Genomic DNA, 19,081 nt, shown 5'->3' on the forward strand with positions numbered 1-19,081 from the left:
GAGCTGAATGCTGCTAATGTATTGGAAATTACTTATCACTAAGGCTAAATTAACACTTATTCTTGATAAGCCATGTGATGTTAATTGTACCAGCAAGTGCAGAGCAAAGTTTCCAGTGCACTAAAAGGGGTATTCATTAAATATATTGGGAAAAGTAACTGTCCTGGTTTCAGCTGGGATAGAGTTAATTTTCTCCTTGGTAGCCAGCGTGGTGCTGTGGTGTGGGTTTAGGATGAGAACAATGTCGATAACACACTGATGCTTTGGTTCTTGCGAAGTAGTGCTAAGTTGTTCCTAAGTAGTTGCTAAGTGGCGCTCACACTGGTCAAGGACTTTTCAGCTTCCCATGTTCTGCCAGGTCTACAAGAAGCTGGGAGGGGGCACAGCCAGGACAACTGACCCAGACTGGCCAAAGGGCTATTCCATACCATATGACGTCATGCTCAGTATATAAACTGGGAGGAGTTGGCCGGGGGGCAGCGATCGCTGCTCGGGAACGGGCTTGACATCAGTCGGCAGGTGGTGAGCAATTGTAGGGTGTATCACTTGCTTTGTATTACTATTGTATTATTATTTGGTTTTATTGTTATTATTACTATTACTACTTTTCTATTTTTATTTTACTTTAGTTATTAAACTGTTCTTATCTCAACCCACGAGTTTTCCCCTTTTACCCTTCCGATTCTCTCCCCCATCCCACCAGTGAGGGGGAGTGAGCGAGTGGCTGTGTGGTGCTTAGTTGCTGGCTGGGGTTAAACCATGACAGTAACCATAGACTATGAGCATAACTATGCAGTTATTTTTTGTATGTCCAGAGAATTTTCAGTGCTTTTGAATTTGATAAGAGGTATTAAACAACTACATAGTTTAAATTTAATCAGATATTACTTAAAAAAAAAAAAAGACAAAAATCAATGATTTTCAACTCTGTCTTACACTTATTATTCTTGAAGCAGCCAGAAGTTGCTCTGACTTGAAGGACAAGTTAGGGCAGCCCTTCACCTTTGTATATACTGGCATCCAATAGTTCCTCCAAGAGGGATGAAGGATAGCCAGAGAGGAAAACATTTCAGCTATTTCTTCTCATTTCTCTGCCCTAGCATGCTTCCCTATACTAAAGCCTGGAAAAGAACTAGCATGGAGCCATTTTGGAAACTGTTCAACTGGGCTATTCTCCAGACATCATTTACAGACTTTTTATGTTACCAGGACAGTCTAAAAGAGACAGGCCACATTTCCAGCTTTACACTTTAAAGCCTGTTGCTGCAAATTCTTTTTTATGAGTTCTCATATGGTCTTGTTGATTTATTGATTTCAGTACTTTATATATAGTCTTCTCTGTGCTACAGTGGCTATTCTTATGGGACTAATTTCTTTTTCTCCATGAGGACTAAAACCCAAAGTTTCAACTCTGGAGGAAAAGGGGCAGTAAGGCCAGGGAATATGGAGAAAGTAGACCTGCCCAGCTGAGGGCGGTGGAGGAAGCTAGTATGCTGAAAAATCCTGCTGGAGAATGTATACTTTACTTTCTTTTAACCTGAATGTGAAACACAGTTGTAGACTGGTTAGGGCTTTGCACACTTTGGGATTTCACAAGGTGCAGTCTGGTTGTGAATTTGGGCCCTGGTTCCTTGTATCGTATTTAGTAATATGTCTCTCAGCTTTCTAGAGTGGTTCTTGCCTCATGATGGAAGCTGTCCAATGGCATTTCTGTTCAGAAAAATTTGAAAGTGCCTGCCTCTTCTTCACTGCGGGGGGGGAAGGAGATGAGAGAGATGATACAGGGTTCTTTCCGGATCTTGATAACAAAGGCCCAACAACAAAAGGTTTAATGAAATGGCTGTTTTAATAAGATAGAATAAAAAGAGGAATATAGATAGTAAATCTTACATACCTTCAGATGCTGGGTATCCTGCATTTGTGCAGCATTGGACAAGATGAAAATCCAAGATGGATTTTCAGCTGGCACGATGCACAGATCCTGTCTATGGAGAGGTTCCTCCTCCCTCCCGTGCCATGGTGCATTTTATTTTGTGTGACAAACAGAATCATGTATCTTCTCCTGACAAGTTGACATGTTATCTCTGTCATAACATCCACCAGCGCGCAGCACAGGCCAGCACAGGACACTCCACCAGATTCCGTTAGAGTGGCTAATCTATTGGCTTCTCAAGCCTTAAGTACAAGGCCCAATAGAGCAGACATGTCTTGCTCAAGATCACTAACTCCTTGAATATGTGTTCTGCAAGACTCCCAATACACTGCCATATATTAATAGTGGATAAACTCAGATGCTTGGGCACGTTAGGGTTAGTCTCCGCACTGAACAGAATGCGAAGTAAGGAAAAGGTGCTTAAACACGATTTATGGTGCCTTTCCAGTTCATCACCATAGCCTGCAGTTTACCACACTGATATCACCGTCATGCCTGTTTCTCATTTCTGTGTGTGCATGTATTTCTTTAACTATTAAAAGATCTTATAATTAAGAGCTGTGGTTTTCCTGTAATCAAAATGAGAACAAAGAGTCAACATGTCATGATATCCTGATGCTGGCAAGGTAATGCCACATCTGTTACCCATAAAGAAATGTAGGGTTCAGTTCATAAAAATAGCGCATGTGATTTCTGCATTTAATTCTGTAGAGTTTATGGAGAGGGATATGTCCTTGCGGTGAAATGCTGCGATACACCCTTTCTCCTATACATACAGTATGGGACCTCTGTTATGTACTAAATACAAGCAGGATAAGGGATTATTTTAGCCAAGATAAATGATGGAATCAGCCAAAAAAGGAGACAGAAAGATTTTGGCTCAAATGTGCACACTTCTTTTTATTCATTATAAAAGTGTGTGGATATATGCTTATTTATTGAAATATTTTCATTGTGGAAATTAAACCTGTCTTGAGGCAGACTTCACTTATTTGCTGGCAAGTCACATGAATTTTCTCTCTCTTTATTTACTGAACCATTCTTAAAAGGAAACTAATCTCCTGAGAGACCCTGCATTACTCTCCTCACTGCCCTTTTGCATTAGTTATACATTCAAGGCTCTAGTCCTACCTGCAGGTGTGTTAATACAAGCCCTTCCATGTGTATAACATTCAGACACAACAATGCACTGTGCCTGAGGAGCATCTTTGCCTGTACTTATCTTTAGTGGGTCCTTGCAGATATTAACTTCTAGTATTTGGTATTTTTACCAGTGTTATGGAAGAAATATAAAATCAACACTTGGAAACTATAGTGATCATTGGAGCAAAATAACAATGAGGATGGAACTTAGTAACTTAGCAAAACACATTTTTCAATTGCATCCATTATATTATGGTCTATATGCTGTAGAAGTGAGTTAAAACACAAAAAGAACAGACACTGCATGCAGAGAAGCTGTAGCTTTGAAAAGGCTCTAGAGATTACTTTTTCTGGTTAAACATGAGCTTCCTGTATAACTCGCTAAAAAGAAAGTGCTTTTAAGAACCCAGCTGAATCACTTTAAAAAACATTGAGAGGTAACTTGATCCCTAAGTGTCTATACAGGAAGAAAAGATGTGATTTGGCTCTTTTTAATCTAGTGGGGACTAAAGACCTACATAGCTGTGATCTAAAGCTAGGAAAAGACAAATTGAAAATAAGGTGCATACAGTTTGACAGTCAAGGTAATTAGGCAGTATTTTGGTAAGAGGTGTGGTAGGCTCTTCATGAGTTACTTTTTAAAATCAAGACTGAATGTTTCTTTAAAAGTCATGCTTTGCTTCAGCTACGAAAAGTTGGAAATTACTGTGTGAAACAACTGTTGTATGATGTAGACTCTTGCCTATAGTCTTTTCTAAAAAAAAAAAAGTTGAGTATAGAACAGAGAAGGTTTCACATAAAGTGTAGAAATTTCTATCAAATACAGGTTAAATTGCATTGGCAGAGACAGTGAGATAGCAGTTTTATTCCTGTCTTTAACCCCAATACAAAACAGTTTAAAAGAATTGGGTTATCATCTGTCATGTATCTGTCATTCCTCAGTGAAATCTCTGGCTTTGCTTACTGTTGCTTAATGCTTGGAGGATGAATACAAGCATTAAGCAGACAGATAATGTATTGTTTTCATCATGCTATTAGAGGATATTAGATGACATTGGGAAAATACAGAAAAATAACTTGATTCTAACAAAAGTCAAAGTAATTTGCTTGCACAGGTTGAAAAAACCCAAATGAATATGAAAGCTCCAAACAAATTATTGAGTATCATTAATATAAAAGAAGAGAAAGGTTGCTTGAATTTAATTTTACATGAAACATACTGATTTTCCTGAGGAGAGACATACCTAGATTACATAATTTTTAAATCAGTAGTCAAAGAGAACAGTATTTTAACAGCCTCCAAAAATAGAATCTTTCAAATTTAGAAAATAAATACTCCCCACTCCCCTATTTCCTGTATCTTCTTATGAGAATTTGACATTTACAACAAGCTGCTTCAATATAGATAAATATAATCAAAAGATTCCCATCTTTTCAAGCAGGAATGTATTTTTATGCTTCACTACTTTAAGAATTCTTTCAGGCTTGAATCCTTTTGCTCTTTCATAGAATAAATTCACTGGGGAATATAGACATGGAGGTGGAGACTGGAATTTCACACCTTGTGTCCCGACAACCTGATCTGATGACTTGATATACATTTATCTTTTTATTTTTCCACTCAAAAACTTGCCAAAAAAAGTAACATAATCCCTGAGGCAGGCAATTCTTTTCTTTCTTCGCTCAAGTACTGAGAGGATAAAATATTAGTGACTAACTCCGACAATGCAGTGATTGATCTGCCAAATCACTAGTCCAAATAAATAAAAAATTATGCTGGTTTGGGAGGGGACATTGACATTCTACTGTTGAAATTTTAAAAGAAATTGTTTCATATCCATCAAGATATATTCTGTTAGCCAATGAAAAATACTCTTGAGTGTTAAACAAAATATAATCCCTTCCTCAAGTCAGAATTCTGAATATATAGCTAGTTAGCTAAAAGATCTCAAATAATAATAACTGGATAATTAATGTTATGAGGAAAAGTGAAATCTGGAGTAAAAACTCACTTTGCTGAACACCGTATGAATGGTTTCTAAAACTAGATCTTAAACATTTAACTTTTAGGCAAATTGAAAGAATGGTCCTTAGTACTGTATGGAACATCCATCCAGCCTTACTCACCAAGAAATGATTTTCCAAAAGTGGAAAGAGTGCGCTCTAGTCTGCTCGAAGATCCTACAGAAGATTATGGAACAGATGACTATTCAGGTATGTTCTTTGAAGTATCATTCATTTACTCTGATTGTGCATTTATTGAACACGTAATGGGTTGAAGGAGTAATTTGAGACTCTGCATATATAAAATGTTTCTGTCATAGGACTTTGTATTGTCAATATATGATCAGATATTGTCAAGATTCCTGGCTTGCTTACTTGATATGTTCCCTCTTCTACATTTTGTGCCTCTTGGTCTTTTTGCATTAATTCAAGACTAGGATTCTGATCCCACAGCAGGGTCTGTGGTCTTTCTTGTCTGGGAAACAATTACATGGTGCTGAAATACTAAAATAAACTAATTAAATTATTTTAAATTAAATAACTAATATTAGTCAACCAGAAACAATATCCATAATCAATATAATGAACCTTTCATGGATTTTCTCTGACTAGAAGAACAAAGTTATATTTATATTTCATTTAATTAGTTAGAATTGCAGTGGCACAACTGATCATAATTATGCAGGATTTATAGTAATTATATATAGGAAAATTATTATTCTGAGGCTAAAACATGGTGCTGACAGAATGTCTACTAAAAAAAAGTTACATCAGGATTTTCTCATAGGGGGGTGGGAGTAGTGGGAGTTAAGTGAAATTGTTTCTTAAATTAAGATCAGAATTATTTGTTTCATTATTTAAAGTTATATATATATTTTACCCTTATGAGTTTGTAAGTATATAGTTATAGAATTTTACAGTACAGTTAACATACTATGAAGAATGCACTGGGTTTTATATATGTATATATAAATATATATACATGCACACAAACACATATATATATGAATAACTATCTTATACATCTCTGCTGTTTTCAATAGAAAGCTTTTAGAAGGAAAAGAAAGCATTTGGAAGGAAGAGAGCTATTCAGGCATGCACTGAATAGATGTCTCTCTGGTGTCCATTTCAGTCATCACCACCATACTGTAGAAGGGGAAGATAGAGGAGAAAATAGGTTAACAGAAATTACAGAGTTGGGATAGATTCAGAGCCTTGGCCATTTATTGCAAGGAAAGTGAAGAGCAGGGTTTGAGTTTTAATGTAAAAGAGTGGATCCCAGCTCTAGGGAACTATGTGAATCACCTAAAGACAGTTACCTCAGCTTGTACATCTGCTATAATACCAACAACGTGTAACTTGTATCTTGTATGCTTTTGTTGTATGAAAAAAACCATTTTACTTCAAGTTTGCCTGATGTTAAGAGGAATCTCGAGGAGGCTGGCAAACTCAAAGCATTTCATTCACCAGAGAGCAATGATCCTAAAATAGTTATGAGTTTACCCGCATGCCCTGTTCCCCATATGTAAAGGCAGGAGTCAACAGTCTTCTCCTCCCTTAGCTGGAAGGACCTATTTGAAAATTGTAAACATGAGTTTCAAGTGAGATGGAAGATTAGTCAGCTAAGGCATGTAGCAGCACAGAGGAAAGCTAGTCTGGACCCTGGGGGCTGGTTCACTTTGGTTGTGGTAGCTGCCTGGACTAACTGTCACCCACTCAGTAACCAGAGTAGCTGCTAATCATGTTATTTGTCATTTATGTTGACCTGCTTGTGATGATGATGTTGCTAATCATTCCTTATTGTGAATTCCAGAAGCCTTTGAACATCTCTGAATAAAAATCAAAATTATTTATTACTCATTAGGAAAGCATATGTTTGGATCCAGAAATAGTTTCTGATAGATTCTATAGTGGATGCCATGCTTGCTAAAATATTATAAATCACTGTGGGTAGTTACTGAGGCCCAGATCTGCAAAAGTCTTCAGATACTAAAATCCTTCTCTTTTCAGTGGAGCCAAATTACTATTTGGACTTCAGATCACATAGGGAAACAGAGTAATTGCATTCTGCATTAAAATACTGTGTTTTAAAGGGTACTAAGTACTGAATGAGAAGTGTTCCCCCCCCTTCGGATTTTTGGTTTTATTATAGGTCCCTGCAATGCAGAATGCAGTAAAGTAGGGTGTGATGGGCCAGGACCAGATCATTGTATTGACTGTCTGCACTACTACTACAAATCTAAGAACAACACACGGTAGGACCAAGAGAAAAATCTTTACTTCGTAGATTCCTTGGTGTATATCATAAATTCCTTTCCTCTTCTCTTTGTTGCAGTCATGGATAATTTGTTTTCCTCTGAATTTGACAATTTTTCTTAGGAGTTGGAAAAAAATAGCTAATCAGAATTTAAAGTACATCTTTCAAACACCCTTCCCTGATTATTTCTTCATCTCTTAATTATTTTTCATAATATATATAACTGTGATAGCTATTACAGCTTCTGTAATTGAGTTTGTACAAGATAAGAAGAGATGTAGGTGGTTAAAAATGATACCATATGACTGTTTGACAAGGCATTTGCCAGTGAGATAGCATATGCTGTAGGAAAACAAAACAGCCTATAAGAGAAGAGGCAGATTGATGCAATGCTTGGGAGGATTACATTTTAGTAAACACGTGATCATTAGAAAAGCAGGAATGCTGAAAAATACTTCTGCTTTGCAGTCATGGTCCAGGAATTTGGTGGCAGGCTATTTCATTAACAACTCTACCTTCTCTTCCCTGCTGTCTGCAGGATCTGTGTTTCGACCTGCCCACCTGGTCACTACAATGCAGACAAGAAACGCTGTAAAAAATGCTCACCCAATTGTGAAACCTGTGTTGGAAGCCATAGTGACCAGTGCATGACCTGTAAATCTGGCTACTACCTGAATGAAGTAACCAATAGCTGTATTACCAACTGCCCCGATGGGTTTTACCTGGATAAGAGTTAGTATTTCTTATTGTTTCTTTATTGTGGGCTACAGAGTTTGGTCTGAGAAGGTTGCTGGAATACTTACAAGCAAGGAAGGTGCATGTTGATGTATTTATCTCTTATCCTACTTCTCTTAATAAGTTGTTAGATGCCAAGTGTGATCAATAACCTCCTCAAAAATTAACCTGGGAATCTGCCTTGATTTTAAAAATCATGCTTTGTGGTAGGATATCTTTTCTGCTTGTGGCTGGGAGTAACAGTACCAGAACAAGGGCAGTTCAAGAACAAGTCAGCTGTAGGACAGAATGGGTTATCACTACTCCAGAAAGGGATGGGCAGCACCCAGATTCTGAATGTGAGGCATTCCCCCAAATTTAAATGTTGTGGCACCATCAAGACCTCATGCACATAGAAGAGACAGATGAAAAATCCTGCATGGCCACTGAACTGGTGTTCTAAAAAAAAATAGTCCTCAGATGTAAAAAGTGCTTGTAAAAATATTTCTGGCAGACTTAAGTACCTGCAGTGATGTGATTGCCCAAGAGCAGTAATTGTCTGCCATGTGAGACACCTGGCTTCAGTTTCCTCCTGTGATTGCCAAGTAGAGTGCCCATGTTTAATTTCCAGCTTTGGCTAGCAAAAATACTTAGACATATATTCAATTGTGCTTAAAATCCACTGACTTCAGTTAGCTTTAGACACATGCTTAAAAGATAAATATGTGCTTGAGAGCTTTGTTCAACTGGATACCTGACTTTTTGCTTTCTGTATCATGAAACTGTGTATTCATTTTCAAGGATTAGCAAGAGCAGGTACTAAGGGGTTTTTCCATTTTCACTGTGGAAAACTATAGTGAAGGTAATTCTCTTCCACCCAGTCAAGATGGATAGATGATAATTTAGGCTTAAATAGGAATATCAATTTTTTCTTCTCAGAGAGGTACATGGCACTGCAACTGTATTGGATGTATGTGGCAAGGTTTTGGTAGTGGGGGGGCTGCCAGAGTGGCTTCTGTGGGAAGAGGTAAGGGGCTGCCCTGTGCCAGACACAGCTGGTTCCAACTGGCTGGGCAATGACCCCACTGCAGCACAAAGTTGAGCCAATCAGCAAAGTTTATGGCACCTTTGTGAACACGTATTTAAGAAAGGGTAGAAAATACTGGATGGTAAGAGGAAGAGGGAACAAAAAGAGTGAGAAATAACAGAGGGAACACCAAGGTCAGAGAAAGAGGAGGAGGAGGAGGTGCAGGTGCAGGTGCAGGTGCAGGTGCAGGTGCAGGTGCAGGTGCAGGTGCAGGTGCAGGTGCAGGTGCTGGTGGTGCTGCTCCTGCTCCTCCTCCTCCTCCTCCATGGTGGAGCAGATATTTTGTGCAGCCCATGGAGGACCAATGCTGCAGCAGATGGATGTTCCTGAAGGAACTGCCACCCATGGAGAACCCACACCAGAGCAGATTTTCCTGACTGGACTGCAGCCTGTGGAGAACCCATATTGGAGCAGAATAAAAGTGCAGGAAAGAAGGAACATCAGAAACACTGCTATGTACTGACCATAGCCCCCCCCCCCCATTGCTTCTTGGGGGAGTAGAGGAGTCAGGAGTGAAGTTGAGCCTGGGAAAAGGGGGAGGAAAGATGTTGTTTTAATGTTTGTCTTTTTGTTTCCCACTATCTGAATTAGTAATTAATTTTTAATTTTAATTGGCAATAAATTAATTTTCCTCAAGTGGAATCTGTTTTGCCTGCAATGGTAATTGGTAAGTGATCTCCCTGTCTTTATCTCAACCCATGAGCATTCTCATTCCTGTTCTTATTTTCTCCCCCCTGTCCTGCTTGGGGTGTGTGTGGTGTGAGTGAGCAGCTGGGTGAGAGTTTGGCTGTTAACCAAGGCTAACCCACCACAGTATTTCAAAAGGTAGGAGGTCTGAAGACAGAAAGGGAGAGAGATCTCTTCAAGTAGGGAGGCTTTGAGATGAAAAGGCAGGTTTTAAGTTATTTATGTCTTCATTTCATTAAGATCAGAAGTGTTCATGCAGGTGTGTCCTTGAACACCAAATCAGGTAAGACAGGACAGGTTGCTTGTATGGAAGGCGTAAGAGATAAATTGCAGGAGGGTCACTGGAACACATTTGCATTCATCACTGTATATTTCTGCTATATGAAAAGACTATTTAATTCCATATTATAAATAGTTAATCTACATTAAATAAAATTTATGAAGGTTTCTTATCAACCTCAAAGCATGATTTTTTTGTAAGGGTAAACTATTACTTTAAATGTTTAGAAATAGTTTAAACCATTTGATGCTGGATGGGAAAACCTAATGATAGCAGAATATAGTTATTTTAGTGTAGTTTGCTGCTTCCATTCCTGATGTCAAGCTAGAAAGCAATAAGTCATGTAATAATTTCTCTGATCTGATCTGAATTCTCTCAGTGCCAGGAGGCACACAAGGTGCAAACATCGTTCTTCCACTTCGATCGGTCCGCGGCTGCGTGCTCTGGAGTCAAGGGCCACAGTGCAGTCTTCCGTTGGTTTCCCCCTCAGGACACGACCGATCCAGCTCCATCTCCTCCTCCTCACTTCGTTACCGATTTTCTCCATTCCCGCCATTTCTGATGCTCGTCGTTTCTGCAACTTTTTTTTTTTTTTTTTCCAGGAGGAAGTAGTTGGCCTCCTGCCCAACCCCCATGACTTGGAGGGCCAGTGGTTTTTCTGTCAGGGTGGCCTTCCCTTAGGCTGCGTTGGTTCGCGGCACCTTCTTCAATTTTATCCGGTGCACCCTCCAGAGAGGGATCCCCTATCCACCACCCAGGGGACACGCCTTCTAGCTGTGCAGCCCCAGCCGAAGGCATGTAATAATTTACCCGTATAATTTTATGAAATATAACTGACCAGGGTTTTCTGGGCTATTTCTTTTTTTCCTTTGTAGATAAGATTGTTTGCCGAAAATGCAGTGAAAACTGTAAGATATGTGTTGAATTCCAAATCTGCACAGAATGCACACATGGCCTAAGGTAAAGAAACGATGGATGTAACTAAACACAAATACCTGAAGAGGTTTACGAGTCTATGGATACATAGCAAAGATAATTACATAGCTATTTAATCTTGAGTGGTCCTCATTTCATGTGTTCCATTGCTGTTTAGATGTTAATATAGTATTTTCTTGTGCCATTATGGCTAACAATGGATTTTTAGAAGACCTTTCAAGTAAAATAGAAGCCACAGTCATATGGAAAGCTGACTTCTTCCATTTTTTGACCTACAGTGTGGCAGTTGAGGATTATTTTAGAAGTAGAGCTGGTGAACTGTATTAATCCTTCTGACTCATTCCTGTGATAGTTAGAAACTATTTTCTTGTCTTTATTGTATGTCTTCATGCATCCAATCATTCATTTATCTCAAGTATCTTAGGCTCAATTCTCTTACGATACTTGCACATATATTAAACAGCAGTGGATGTTTTTTGTTGGTAGGGGGACTTAATAATTCCCGAAACTGAGAAATAAAATCCACAAAGAAGTAGTACACATTTCAAGCTCCTTTATGAATTAATTATCTTTTGTTCCAAGCAGCAAAGGTCAAAAATCTTATAAAATTCATAAAGGACTGTATGCTGGCTTTATGCCACTAAAAATATGAAATCAGTATTCAGTATCTGTAAGGGTTCTTTCAGAATACAGATGTTCTATGAATGTTTTAACATTGCGCTTTTACCCTCTGTCAAAGTGGATTTTCATCTTTCAGTTAGTAAAAGCTGAATGTTGTTTCCACAACATCAATAGCTAGATTCCTTTACAAAATGTAAATGTAAATCTTTATTTCTCTGTATTTATGTTGCATCTAGATTTTTAAGTGCCTGCACAATTCTTATTACAAATATATCTTTTTTTTTTTTTTTTTTTCAAAGTGACCCTTTAAAGAGGAAGTATGATCTAATGGGAAGGAAAGCATAGAATCAAATCAGAACATCAGTCTATTTACACTCTGTGAAATAGGAATATCTACTTCCCTCTTAAAATGGAATTAAATTTGCAATCCATATTAAGATTTTAGAGAATTTTAACAGACTCAGTGTGGCGTTCTGTGTATCTGAGAAATCAGATTAGTAAAGTAGCAATTTAGAAGTTCCTACAATAGGCAAAATATATCAGAAGACCCAAGATTACAACTTTACAGGACATGGTCTATAAAAAAAAAAGCTATGCCCACATTTTCTTTATTTCTCAGGAAATGAGATTATGTACTTCCCTGACAATTAATACAAACATTAGCTTGTAGCAACATTGAAGAAAGGAGACAAGCCTATTCTGGATGAGAAAGAGAAACTGAAGGAAAAAAAAAACCCACCTGAGAAGAACCCAAATTTCATGTTTTCTTGGGCAATGTTAGCAAGCCGAGACTGTTTTTGGTAATGTTTATAAAGAATACTGTGTGGGTGTGACAAATAAATGGAGCCTTGCAAGACATACATTTCATATTCCCCAGTTGTTTAACACTTACTGCACTTTCTTAGCAGGTATCTACGGGCAGGGCACTAGATGGGACTTGGGAGACCTGGATTTGAGTTCTGATCCTGTTATTAGCCCATTAACTAAACTTGGGCAAATCATTAGTTTTTTCCATCTGTAAAAATAATTCTACCTGCCTTGTAAAGTACTTTGAGATGTGTGGCTGAGGAAAAATAATAATCAAGCGGGTTTTGCTGCTTTTGTTGAATTACTCATTTAAACTATTTTTCTTTCCAAACTGGATCATATGCACTCCTGAAAATTTCCAGTGGTGCTGAGCACACACAACTTTTATTGGATCCAGTCTGTAAAAGACAATTAACACCTGCTTTGGGTGGTACTCCCTAGAGCTACAGGGCATTTTTAGAGATATGGCTAAATTGGATGAAAGCTGAGATTCCACAGAAGATGGCAAATGTCAGAGAAGTCCTAGCTTAAGAACCCCCCCTACTCTAGGCACCTTATAACATAAAAGCTACTTAGAGAGAAGCATGGAAATGTGACTCTTTATGCTATCCTTTTTTCTGTTACTCACTATTTTGTACTATCACTCAAAAATTGCCTGCAGGCAGAATACCTCTAGCTGTAATCTTAACAAATCTCCCAACCTATGCAGAACTGGTATTCAGTTAAGCCATTTGAAAGAAAACTGCTATCACAGAAAGAGGTCATTACCTTCATTGTGAATCTATTCTTAGCCTGTGCTATAGCATGGTATCAGGAGATACTGCTGGTCTTTCAAGAGAAGCAAGCATGAGATCTTGTTAACAAGTCCTTTAGCATATTTTTTTTTTTAATGCCGTGGTGCTGCCCCTGTGCCAAATTCCTCATGGGCAATTGTGTTTTACATGCCTGATTTTTCAGTATTCTTTGGCATTATTTATTTTTTTTCTGTCCTCTACTACTTGTTAGTATTTACTATGACTTTGTAAACAGCTGTTGTATTTCACCATAGGCAAAACTACATTTCATTCCCACTTGAAGTGATTACCATTTCTAAATTTATAAAATATGACCAATGAAAGAAGCTGGTGAACCCTAATATTCGAGTTGTTTTATTAAAAGAGAACTACTGATTTGTGAATGAGCTTCTTGTGTTCTGTTGCTGTTATCTGCTCAGAGCTCAAGTACTGTGCTTTTTTTCCTTTTTACAATAGTTTGCATGGCACCAAATGTGCTATCCACTGTGAAGAAGGAAAATATCATAATGGTAGGGAATGTGAACCGTGTCACCATTCCTGTGCGACGTGTACAGGTACCTCCCAGACATTTATTTGCATTTTTTTCTTTCCTCTATGCCTGTACCTCTGATTTTATTTTACTATACATGGTTTCAGTACAGCATGATTCCTGACATGTAAAATCTTTATTCTCTTGGTGGTTCTTTAATATATTTTAAGTATGGCAGACTTTCAGCTAATATGAGAATCTACATTTTCTAGTTGAAAGTGCGCATACGCTCACTTCTTTGCTTTTAATGGAGCTCGTTCTAATTTCCAATTATGCCCTCCATTTTCTTTCTGGAAAAAAGAATGATTGATAGATTTTTTTTTTTTTTTTAAACCATGTATCTCTATTGCTTGATATTACTGTTTGCAATACATAGCACAAGAAAGGAAGTAAGGTAAGTAGAACATGATCTCTAAAATTATGAGAAGGTTTTGTTACAGTTAGAGATGGTGTCTGTTAGACAATAGTAGGAACTAGCCAGTAATGCAGTGTATTTCTCTCTGATTTAAGGTGCTGGAGTAGATGCTTGTATAAACTGCACGCAGGGTTATTTTATGGAAGGTGGAAGATGTGTGCAATCCTGTAGTAGTGGTTATTACCTTGATCACTCTATGGAAAGTAGATACAAAACCTGCAAAAGGTATGATCAGTTCTTCAGTGGCTAATATATGTCTCTAATGTTTGGCAGCATATTAGTTATTATTGTGTATGAAAAGATAAATAATAGTTACGAGAACATAAAACTGCTGACATAAAAAAAATAGGAAAAATATATTGCATGCTAAGCAAATGAAGGAAAAGGGTATTTATATATTTACTTCATTTGTTTGTTTATTTACTTTAATGTCAATTATATTCATGCAGGTCTTTAACAAGTGTTTTTTTTTCTTGTGCATATATGTGTGTCCTTCGCTTTAAAAAGCTTGTAGTGAGAATCTGAGTAGATATGCATAGGAATGTAGAATTTACAGATCTAGTAGAGGAGCTATGTTTCTCAATAACAAACAAAAAAAGTCAAACTCGGATTTTTAACTGCAAGTTAATTGCTATTCATAAGGACCATTTCAGCTGTTCAGCTGCACAGACACAAACATGACACAAATATAATATCAGTCTGGTGTCCAGAATAGCTCATCTTAGTGTACAAATGGGTGGATAAGTCTTGGACAAGGTCGTGCTATACAAGGAAGGGACATTTTTTATTTTGTTTTTCCTTAAACAAATACTACAGGCCCTTTAGAATCCTTTATTATTGGCTTGCATTGAGTTCAGGGCAGGAACGGAATCACAATTTGTTAGATTTTTCCACAAAAAAACCCAATCAATACACAAAATATGATGCAGCCAGAAGGGTGATGAAAGGACTGGGCAGCAGGCCAGTCTTTTCCATCCTGTGGCTTTGAGCTCATCCCTTGCATGGATACACAATCCATTTAATATCTTTGTTGATTACTTTTGCATAATTCCAAAATGCTAGAGTAATGCATCTATTTAATAAAAAAAGTGTGAATAAAGAGTGGTTGGAAGAAAGAAGCAGGATTGGGTTGCAGAAGTAGGTGGTTGTTGTTGTTATGATTTATTATAACAGCTGATACAGTTGGAAACAGCAAACAAGTCCTTTGCAGTAAACAAGGTATTTTGGAACTCTTGCATTTGGTGAGTGGCCATAAGGCCAACCTCTGCTGCTGTCTTTCAGGTGTGATGCCAGCTGTTTGGATTGCAGCGGTCAAGGAGACAGAAACTGTACGAGCTGTCCAAGTGGCTTTAACCTAGACACTGGTGTCTGCACAGTGGGAACAATCTGCAAGGATGGTGAGTGCAATTCTCTGAAAAGATTCGTTTTATCGCTTCCAGCTTCATCTTTTATATGTATTGGGTTGGTTCAGTCTTTCTCTTGTTATTTTCTTGATCTGAGGTCAATATTATTTCTTAATGTTTTAAGGTTTATGAAAAGGAGAAAACTACATTAGTGTGTATTAATAGTATTAGTCACACTTTACATGAATTTTCAAAAAATAATCCCCCCCCATAACCTACTTTTCCTTCATTATCTGTTTTTTATAAGTCATTGCTTTCAAAAGAATTTTTATATGAAGACCCTAGTGTACTGTCAATAGAATCACATTTATCTATTTTGCCATTTTAAACTGTGAAAATGCTGATAAGTAAAAATTCTTTTAAGTATCTGTACTATTGATTGAATGATGTGAAAGGGTAACAAGAGGAAAAACAGTATTTTGAATAGGAAGCACTCAATTTGTGATAAAGAAAGACTTGAACTTTCTTCTCTGAGGCAAGCAAGATGTCATTCTTATTGGAAAGGATTGGCTTAATTATTCACTACTATTCATTCCTTTCAAACGTCACAATTATACAAACACTTAGATAATGTCATGCTTCCCTAAAAGTGTTGCTATGTGAATTACTTGTCGATGCAGTCAAACTAGTGCAGTCCAACTAGTACAGTCCAACAGGACAATCGTACCAGAACAAAGCCTGGTGTTAAAAAGTGTGAAAAACATCCAACATCAAAAGTAGTAAAAGCTAACATTGACTCTTGGGTCCAGCTCACTCCATCTGGATTTAATAAGAGTTTTGGTTGGTTTTGTTTTTTTTTTTAAAAAAAAAAAAAAAAAAAAAAAAGGCAGGGCTGAGTATTGTTTCTGTGGACCTTTACCTCCTGATGGTTTTTAGGTCTTCAAACTTTGAAAAGTATCCTGTCCAGTGTAAAGTCACATTACAGGTACAGAAGTAAACCAGTCATGAGACCTTTTCATATCAGGACATTAGAAAAAGTGTCACTGTAATCTAGAACTAGTCCAGAGAAAGTCAGATATAGATGGACAAATGAAAAGCAAGTTTAATGTTACGAGCTTTTGGGCAACCACAGTCTCAGTAATATATTGCAGTTCAATACTGCAGTGCAAATATTTGACATATCAGTTTGGTATTTAATATGCTAGGATAAATCTGTCCTCATTTGTAAATGTGTTATGGTTTAACCCCAGTAGGCAGCTAAGCACCACACAGCTGCTCGCTCACTCTCCCCCCCACTGGTGGGATGGGGGAGAGAATCAGAAGGGTAAAAGTGAGAAAACTTGTAGGTTGAGATAAAGACAGTTTAATAGGTAAAGCAAAGCTGCACGCACAAGCAAAGCAAAACAAGGAATTCATTCGCTACTTCCCATCGGCAGGCAGGTGTTCAGCCATCCCCAGGAAAGCAGGGCTCCATCATGCATAACGGTTACTTGGGAAGGCAAATGCCATAACTCCATAACTCCCTTCTTCCCCCCAGCTTAATATGCTGAGCATGACGTCATATGGTATGGAATATCCCTTTGGCCAGTTGAGCTCAGCTGTCCCTGCTGTGTCCCCTCCCAACTTCTTGTGCACCCTCAGCCTACTTGCTGGGGGTCAGAGTGAGAAACAGAGAAGGCCTTGACACTGTGTAAGCACTGTTCAGCAATAGTTAAAACATCCCTGTTATCATCAACACTGTTTTGGTTCACAAATCCAAAACATAGACCCATACCAGCTACTATGAAGAAAATTAACTCTATCCAAGCCAAAACCAGTACAACATACAATCTCAAGCAACTCCAGAGAGTTTGCAGAAAGAAATATCACTGAGGGTGGAAGTTACTTTTGTAGTCTATGTACAGCAGAAAGAGTTCAGGTGAAGGAAGTTTGTAAGCCTGAAATTCCCACCTTTATCTTTGACATTTTATATAGTGCTTTTTTTTCGCCACATGCAAACAAATGCTCTGCTCTTCCCCCAGTGTAAATACTGTTGATGAATATGAATTCAGATATGAAGTGGCATTAGAGCAAAATGCACAGAAATACGATGTGTTGATGTTTTACAAAACTACTTAGTCTTGAACAGAATTGAGGAAGTCCTTTGCACTGAACATTTTTATTGCAGTATCCAAGGTTATACCAAAATTGTGTGACCTAGCATTATTTCTCAACTCATGGGCCTGTATGCTTACTTTGGATACATGTGTAGTTGCCCAAGACCAAGAATGTTCCATCTCACTGCTGTTTCCCCCACTCTTCCCTATGCAAGTGCCATGGGAAGGGATCATTGGCATGTGGGCCATAAGGCAATTGTAGTGCACCATACTGGATCCCACCACATGCTATCCACAGTCTAGGGTAGCCAAGGAAAATAAAGAAGTCTTTTTCTCTAAGTTACCAGGTGTGAAGGGTCTCATTTCACTGCCTGATAATCAAGCATTGGTTACGCACCTAACTCATTCTATAGGATTTGCATTTCTGTTGAGAATGTTTTATTCTTTTTCTGTGATTTGACTGTTTTATTCTTTTGTTTCATAAAAACTGAGAAAAAAAACCCCCAAAAACTCCTTTGCTGTAAATATCACTTTTTTCTAATTATTCTCTTTCTAATCTATTTTTCCTTTTCACAAATGGTTGCCAATCATTCCCTGTCGGACCACACAATATTTCTTCCTGAAAAAAAATGCTGTTGACTGAATTTCCTTTTGATGGACTAAATTTCCTACTTCTGAATGGTCTCTTCAACCAATTCTGCCTGTCTGACAAATTAAACCTTCCTCCATTGTACACAACATGCTCTCCAAATCTTCAACTTCCCCTCCTTCTCTTATCGCTGCCTTCTGGAAGCCACAGAAGAGTCCTGGGCCGAGGGAGGATTCTGTATGCTGGTGAAAAAGAACAATCTGTGCCAGCGGAAAGTGCTTCAGCAACTGTGTTGCAGAACATGTACACACAATGGGTGAATTGACACCTCCCAGAGTCCTCCTGCTCCTGTAGACTTATAGATCAATCCATATTATTGAAAAAGGTTTAAAAAAAGAAATGCGGGGGGGGGGGGGGGGGGGAAGCAAGCCACCTCTCTCTCTCCCTCCTCTTTCTTTGTCTGGGGAGATGGTGAACTGTTTGTTGGAACTTAAATGGAAAAACTACAACACGCCTACCTTTAACTGGGTGTTTAGAGCTGAGCATCCAGGATCATAGAGTCAGTATTGTGTGACCAAAGCATTTGATGCCAAAATTACAGTTTAAAACTCATCATTTGATTTCCTGTCAACTGTATGATTATTCCTGTTTGTTTTTGAAGATCCTTTTTCTTCCATTTTTTTCTACTTGTTTCCCCTTCAAGATGTTTAAAGAGTGTTTCAAGAATGCAACACATGTTTACATGAATTAAAACTAAACAACATAAAAATGTTTGCATCGGTCTTTTTTGTGCTATATATAGAGATGGGGGGAACTTAAGGAAATGAGTCCCCGAAGGAATCGGAA

At 38.0% G+C, this 19,081-nt stretch overlaps 1 protein-coding gene across 1 annotated transcript in view; it reads left to right on the forward strand.

Annotated features, from left to right (window-relative positions):
* The window catches only part of LOC309601488 (proprotein convertase subtilisin/kexin type 5-like), a gene marked incomplete at both ends in the record, with an annotated part of 236,784 nt that extends 218,229 nt beyond the window's left edge, over positions 1–18,555 (forward strand). The window contains 8 exons of the mRNA XM_082334513.1: positions 5,147–5,290; positions 7,233–7,335; positions 7,876–8,069; positions 10,981–11,065; positions 13,720–13,817; positions 14,303–14,432; positions 15,489–15,604; positions 18,440–18,555. Of these exons, the coding sequence (XP_082190639.1) occupies positions 5,147–5,290; positions 7,233–7,335; positions 7,876–8,069; positions 10,981–11,065; positions 13,720–13,817; positions 14,303–14,432; positions 15,489–15,604; positions 18,440–18,555 (986 nt within the window). The remainder of the gene's footprint in view (positions 1–5,146; positions 5,291–7,232; positions 7,336–7,875; positions 8,070–10,980; positions 11,066–13,719; positions 13,818–14,302; positions 14,433–15,488; positions 15,605–18,439) is intronic.
* Positions 18,556–19,081: the final 526 nt, after the last annotated feature.

Source organism: Platalea leucorodia (genome assembly GCF_965183815.1).
Source record: "Platalea leucorodia genome assembly, chromosome: W".
Classification (NCBI taxonomy): Eukaryota; Metazoa; Chordata; class Aves; order Pelecaniformes; family Threskiornithidae; genus Platalea; species Platalea leucorodia.